Source organism: Eptesicus fuscus, chromosome 4 (genome assembly GCF_027574615.1).
Source record: "Eptesicus fuscus isolate TK198812 chromosome 4, DD_ASM_mEF_20220401, whole genome shotgun sequence".
NCBI classification, from domain to species: domain Eukaryota; kingdom Metazoa; phylum Chordata; class Mammalia; order Chiroptera; family Vespertilionidae; genus Eptesicus; species Eptesicus fuscus.
The window spans coordinates 30,879,376-30,886,414 of NC_072476.1; the positions used below are offsets into that span (position 1 = coordinate 30,879,376).

A 7,039-nucleotide genomic window follows, 5' to 3' on the forward strand; every position below is an offset into this window, starting at 1 on the left:
TCTAAAAATCAATTTAAAAAACACACATATTCTTGGGTGAGGATTAAAAAAAGAAATGTCTTGTTTAAAATTTTTTCAAATTCCTCTCCACTCCCCAGGCTGCCCTTAAGTCTAGGCCCTTATCATCCCCCTCTTGGATCTTAGCAGACACCTGCTGGTTTCCCTTCTGTCTTTGGTCTTGGCACCCACTGGTCCATCCAGAAAATTTTGAAGATAACAATTTTGCCCTCTTCTCCCTGTAATAACCAGTGGGGGTTCATCTCTGCTAGTTGGATTGAGCTGGCTGGCTCTCAAAGCCCTCTAGACCTTTCCAGTCTTACTAGCTACCTTAAAAAAAAATGTTTTTTTATTGATTTCAAAGAGGAAAGAAGAGGGAGAGATAGCAACATCAATGATGAGAATCATTGATTGGCTGCCTCCTACACACACCCACAACCCAGGCATGAGCCGTTGACCAGAATTGAACTTGGGACCTTTCAGTCTGAAGGCCGAGGCTCTATCCACTGAGCCAAACCGGCTAGGGCTTACCTGCTACTTTTTATTTTGCTCATGTCCTGCCTCCCCCACAGCATCCCTCCCTCTCAGGTCTTTGCTGAGGCTGTCCCACACTCCAATTCCAGGACTACTTAGCCCTTCTCCATTAACAGTAAAAGCCTATCTGAACTTCCCTGGATGCTAAGGCTCCTCCCCCGCCTCCCTGCCCACGACCAGGCCCCGCCCCTTGGGACCCTCCGACCAGGCCCCGCCCCTTGGGACGCTCCGACCAGGCCCCGCCCCTTGGGACGCTCCAGTGGTCAGGCCCCGCCCCTTGGGACCCTCCGACCAGGCCCCGCCCCTTGGGACGCTCCAGTGGTCAGGCCCCGCCCCTTGGGACCCTCCGACCAGGCCCCGCCCCTTGGGACGCTCCAGTGGTCAGGCCCCGCCCCTCGAGGTGCTGTAACGGCCAGGCCCCGCCCCGCGTGCGTGCGCGGCCCTGCGGAGACGTGCTGGCGCCCGCGTTCGCCTGAGGCTGAGGTGGCATCCCTCAGGCCAACATGGAACTGCCGCAGATGCCGGAGCTGATGGGAGTGTCGCTCTTGCTCGGGCTGCTGGCCCTCATGGCGACGGCGGCGGTAGCGCGGGGGTGGCTACGCTCAGAGGAGGAGACAAGCGGCCGGCCTGCCGGTTAGTGGGGCCGGGGTGGGCAGGGGCAGCCTGCGGCGGCCTCGCTTCCCAGGGGTCCGACCTCCGGTCTGGGCTCGAGGGGGTGCCGGCTCCCCCTGGGCCTCAGTTTCTCCCCTTGTGGAGTGAGCTTCGCTTCCCGACCAGAGATGCCGCCTGGCCCGGCTGGTCGCGCCCCTTCGGAAAGACTCGTGAGAACCTGGGCCCCACGCTGCCGCTGGCTCGGTGGCCGAGGCCAAGCCACTTTGCCTTTTGAGTCTCGGCTTGTCCCCAGGGTTGCTGCGAGATCTCCCGAGCGCTCTACTTGTTCGTTATTTTATGAAAATGGGGGGCCGGGGGGGGCATGGGAGGGACGGACCGACATTCATTTGTAAGCTCCCTGACCAGTTCCCTGGTTTATTGTGTACCTACTCTCCCAGTAGGCTTTGAGGTCTTTTCCTTGAGGGAGTCCACTGTGGGGTAATGGAGAAGAACATCTAAAAATGGAAGAGAAAAATAGAGTGTAATAGGTTTCCTAGAAGAGGTTAGGACTAGACACAGGAAACCCAGTGGTGGGAGTGGTCAGTCCTACTTTTTTATGTATCTATTTTTGGTGGGGGGATGTCGAGGAAATCTTCACTGAGAGCAGGGAACACAAGAGATGTGGTCTTAAGGCAAGCATGTCAAACTCAGAGGCTAACACGGGCCAAACAAGGTTTAAGTTTATGTGGGCCGCAAAAAAAAAAACCAAAAGCTTCCATTTTCATAGAAACGTAGGTTTATTTCGATAGAGACATGCTGAATACAAAGGGCTGAAATAAATGAGTAATCGTTAACATAAAATAATAGAACACTTTGTTAGTGGCTGGAGAGGTAAGCAGAGGGCAGATTGTGGCCATCTTTGCATTTGGGCCTCGGGAGTTTTTTTTTTTTTCTTGCAGGAATTGAGGAGTGTCTGTGGTGACTGTTGGATCACTTTGCACCTGGCCTGATTCTCAATTAAATTAGCTACTTCATGCAAAAGTGCCTGGCGCTGTTTCTGGTGCAGGGTAACTCAATGAGTGGTGACTGCCTCTTATCCCTCAGTTCTGGGTCCTTTGAGCCTTTAATGCTTGTGTTGGGTCCTCTACTTGTCATTTTGTGTATATTATCCAATTCTCAGAACTTTAAGGAAACCAAGGCCCAGAGCAGTTGAGTAACTTACCAAGGTTCGGTTGTGCACATTATTCCCTATATAGGGATGTCTGGTCAAGGATCTGCATTCCACTGGCCATGCTGTGTACCCACTGAACTGTACCAGCCCAGAGAGGGTGCCTTTTCTAATTTGCATTGAGGTGCTATATTGACGAACAGCAAGCAGCCTCCTCAAGGTCACAATCCAAAGCCTCCCGATTTTGCCTGTATCACTCTCTCTTGTTGGGGACAGGGGCCATATCTGGTCATCTCTTGTTGCTTCCCTCAATGCCTGGCCAATTATAGGTGGTTAGTAAATGCTTATTGAGTGAATAATGGATGGGTGACGTGGCCCTTCTTCTAGGCCAAAAAGCAAATGGATTTCCACTTGACAAGTCCTTGAGATCCAAGAAGCAGAAACAGCAACAGCGTATTCGTAAGGAGAAGCCTCAACAACACAACTTCACCCACCGTCTCCTGGCTGCAGCACTGAAGGTACATGGGTACCATGCACAACACACATACAGATTTTTCCTTTGTAGTATTCTGTGCATATTATAGACCTCTCGGTCTCTGACCAAAGTCAGTCTGGATGCCACATTCTGTCCCTTTTCATCACATCCCGTCAGCATCTTGCTATTAATCCAGGCTACAGGGCCCTGGAGTCATGGCTCACAATAGGGTTCCCCTTCTGCCCAAGGGGTTCCTGTTGACACTTCCTGCATCCCTTTCCCCTAGAGCCACAGTGGGAACATATCTTGCATGGACTTTAGCAGCAATGGCAAGTACCTGGCCACCTGTGCAGATGATCGCACCATCCGCATCTGGAGCACAAAGGACTTCCTACAGCGGGAGCACCGCAGCATGAGAGCCAATGTGGAGCTAGACCATGCCACCCTGGTGCGCTTCAGCCCTGACTGCAGGTGGGACAGGATGGAGCCTCAGGTTTGCCTGTAGAAGCCCAGTTCCAAGCTTGTGGCTTTCCCATATCTGGTTTGGGATAGTGAGGGCAGGGACTCAAGGTCTCCCTTTGGGTAGCAGAAAAAGAGCATCTAGACAGATTGAGCACTGCTTGGTTTTCCCTACAGGATTATGCTGCTATATAGCAAGGAAGCAACTTGCGAAGTACCAAAGTCAGGCTTCCAGATTAGTCTTGGAAGCTATATTGATTTTCAGAGCCCTAGAGAAACTAAATGAGCAAAAGCTATTAAAGATCTATCTTATGGGGAGTTTTAAGAGATTTTGAACCTAGGGGTAAAGTTGTAAGGCTGGATTATAGGGCATGAGGGGAGGTCTTGATTTTCTTCAGAATCTAGCATAGAACCTGGCATACATAGGACTGTTCAAAAGCATGAATTACTTACTTGTCTGCTACCTGTCTTTAGAGCCTTCATTGTCTGGCTGGCCAATGGAGATACCCTCCGTGTCTTCAAGATGACCAAGCGAGAGGATGGGGGATATACCTTCACAGCCACCCCAGAGGACTTTCCTAAAAAGCACAAGGCACCTGTCATCAACATTGGCATTGCTGACACAGGTAAGAGACAGAGGGTGGACCTTGCCCAAGGCAGGAGGGCATGGCCCTAGTTACTGGTATATGTGCTGAATGAGTTAATGCTGCCTTTCAGCATTTTGCTCAGCCCCAGCATGAATAAGGGGCTCTGTGTTCCCCTGGAGTCTGGGAGCCATAGTAAATCAATTAGGGAAGGCAGGTAAGAGCCACATTCTTTAGCAAAATCTTTATCTGTGTTGACCCTTGGCCCTGGAGGGGAGCAAGGACACTTTGGGCAGCAGAGTGTCATAAGTGTCTCCTTAGAGATTGATAATTGGTCAAGTAATTGACCTCAGCTTATATCACTCCTCACTCCTCAGGAAAGTTCATCATGACTGCTTCCAGTGACACAACTATCCTCATCTGGAATCTGAAAGGTCAGGTGTTGTCTACCATTAACACCAACCAGATGAACAATGCACATGCTGCTATATCCCCTTGTAGCAGGTGAGGAAGGAGGGACTTTGGCATCTGGGATGGGTAGAGGTTGGGGCTGGGGGCTGGGGGCTGGGGACAGAGCAGTGAGCCAGTTATAAATAATGGAAAGAGCATACAGTATGGAATCAGGACACCTAGATTTAAGTCCTAGTCTCTATTTCTTCATCTATAGTTTTTAGATGGGAGTACTATGTATATTATAGCATAGCTATGTAGGTACATTGAGATGTATATAAAAAGCACTTTAAAAAGATAATGTTATTTAGGTATAAGATTATTAAATTTCCCAAGGAAGAGGCTTAATGGATTTGCAGAAACAAGATGCCCTTAAAATTAAGTTTTAAAGGAACCTGGCTTATATGGCAGGTTTGTGGCCTCCTGTGGCTTCACCCCGGATGTCAAAGTTTGGGAAGTCTGCTTTGGGAAAAAAGGTGACTTCCAAGAAGTTGTACGAGCCTTTGAACTGAAGGGCCACTCAGCAGCTGTCCACTTCTTTGCTTTCTCCAATGACTCCCGAAGGTGAGTGAGTTCTCTCTGATTTCTTACCAGTGGCTCTCAGCCCTTCTTGGTAAACAGGGTCTTTCCAACTATCTGCAGCAGCTCTAAAGTGGGTAGGGTGCCTGACCCTCACTCAGCAGGAAGTAGGCGTAGCCGTGAAGTTGACTTCCTAATTGGAGCCCTTAGTGCTGCCCGAGTGCTCTCTCCTCCAGGGTGAGTTGGAACTAGAGCTATGATTTTCCATGCTGCAGGATGGCCTCTGTCTCCAAGGATGGTACATGGAAACTGTGGGACACAGATGTGGAATACAAGAAGCAGCAGGACCCCTACTTGCTGAGGACAGGCCGCTTTGAAGAGGCGAGCACCATCCCCTGCCGCCTGGCACTGTCCCCTGATGCTCAGGTCTTGGCTTTGGCCAGTGGCAGCAGTATTCATCTCTACAATACCCGGCGGGGTGAGAAAGAAGAATGCTTTGAGCAGGTCCATGGGGAATGTATCACTGACTTGTCCTTTGATATCACTGGCCGACTTCTGGCCTCCTGTGGTGACCGAGCAGTGCGGCTGTTTCATAACTCCCCTGGCCATCGGGCAGTGGTGGAAGAAATGCAGAGCCTCCTGAAACGGGCCTCCAATGAGAGCACCCGCCAGAGGCTGCAACAGCAGCTGACCCAGGCCCAGGAGGCCCTGAAGAGCCTGGGTGCCTTGAAGAAATGACTGAAGGGTGTAGCAGGAAGGATCTGGCCTTCTGTTGCCACCACTGCTGCCACTTTTCTTCCCAGGTACTCACCAGCTGGAAACCTTTTGAAAGGAGTATCCTGATTTTTTAATGGTGGCCCCTCTTCTCCCCCTTCCATTGAAGCTGTTCTTGCCTATTTGATCTCTTTCTCTTGTTGCCGGTTGACTCCTAGCCTTACTTGATCTTCCAACATAATGACAAGGTGCTTTTTCCTGAGCCCAAGAGGCAGAATCCGTCTTCACTGGTCATTGAGGAGAGTGGTAAATAGAAGAGACAGGAAACATGGTCTTTGATCTTCTGTTGCCCAAAGAAGTTTGTAATTGTGGAAGCAAAACCTAAAGAATGCCCAAGTACTGCCCTGGCCGGTATTTCTCAGTGGTTAGAGCATTTGCTCGGGTTTAATTCCTAATAAAGGGCACGTAGCTGGGTTGCAGGTTTGATCCCCAACCCCAGTCAGAGGCCCCCAATCGATGTGTCTCTCTCACATCAATGTTTCACTCTCCCTCTCTCTTTCCTTCCCTCTGTCCTCTTCTCTTCCCCTCTCTCCCTCCCATTGTCCACTTTCTCTTTATAAAATAATCAATGGGCGCAGCCAACGTGGCTCAGTGGTTGAGCATCAACCTGTGAAATAGGAGGTCACGGTTCAATTCCTGGTCAGGGTACATGCCCAGGTTGCTGGCTCCACCCCCAGTGGGGGCTGTGCAGGAGTCAGCTGATCAGTGATTCTCATCATTGATGTTTCTATCTCTCTCCCTTCCTCTCGGAAATCAATAAAAATATATTTTAAAAAAATCAACAACAAAAAAAGTAAGTAAGGGATTTCATTCTGTGCCTGTTTTCTTATTTGTAAAATGGAGAATAACTTTTTGACCTCCTTACAAAGATGTTGTGGGGGTATCCTATCTAATAAAGAGGGAATGTGCTAATTGACCATCACGCCCTCACAAAGATGGTGACCACAGCCGATAAGGAGGGAATATGCTAATTGACTGTCATTCCCTCAAAGATGGTGGCGCTCAGTCCTGCTGGGGTGGCAGGCACATGGCACGGCCAGGCCCGCTCCCAGGCAGGTCCGGCCGTTCCACTCACCTGCCTCCAGAGTCCCCCAGTCCCCTCGGCCTCCCACCCCCGGGCCGCCCAGGGCTGGCCCAAGGCGCAGACAAGCCTCAGATGGTGGCTGCCCAGCCGCCCAGGGCCACCCAAGGCTCAGGTAACCAGGACCAGCTGAGGCTTGTACTGCTGGCAGTGGCAGCAGCAGAGGTGTGATGGGGGCATCGCCTTCCCCTGATCGCCGGGTCACCTCCCGCCCCTGAGGGCTCCCGGACTGTGAGAGGGGGCAGGCCGGGCTGAGAGACCCCCACTCCAGTGCATGAATTTTCATTCACCAGGCTTCTAGTGAGAGTATAAAGTCCTTAGATTTGGAAGAAAAGTAGAAAAGAGTAGTTAGTATATGTTATGTGTTGTCCAATATCATTTATTAACTAATGGGTGAAAGTGAGTCT

General features: G+C 50.7%; 1 protein-coding gene across 1 annotated transcript; it reads left to right on the plus strand.

Annotated features, from left to right (window-relative positions):
- Positions 1–988: 988 nt before the first annotated feature.
- Positions 989–5,678, plus strand: TBL2 (transducin beta like 2). Its single transcript, XM_054714847.1, has 7 exons — positions 989–1,164; positions 2,678–2,808; positions 3,052–3,236; positions 3,699–3,850; positions 4,186–4,312; positions 4,670–4,822; positions 5,053–5,678. The coding sequence occupies exons 1-7, from the start codon at positions 1,035–1,037 to the stop codon at positions 5,513–5,515; spliced, it is 1,341 nt and encodes a 446-aa protein (XP_054570822.1). The 5' UTR covers positions 989–1,034; the 3' UTR covers positions 5,516–5,678.
- The last annotated feature ends 1,361 nt before the right edge of the window (positions 5,679–7,039 follow it).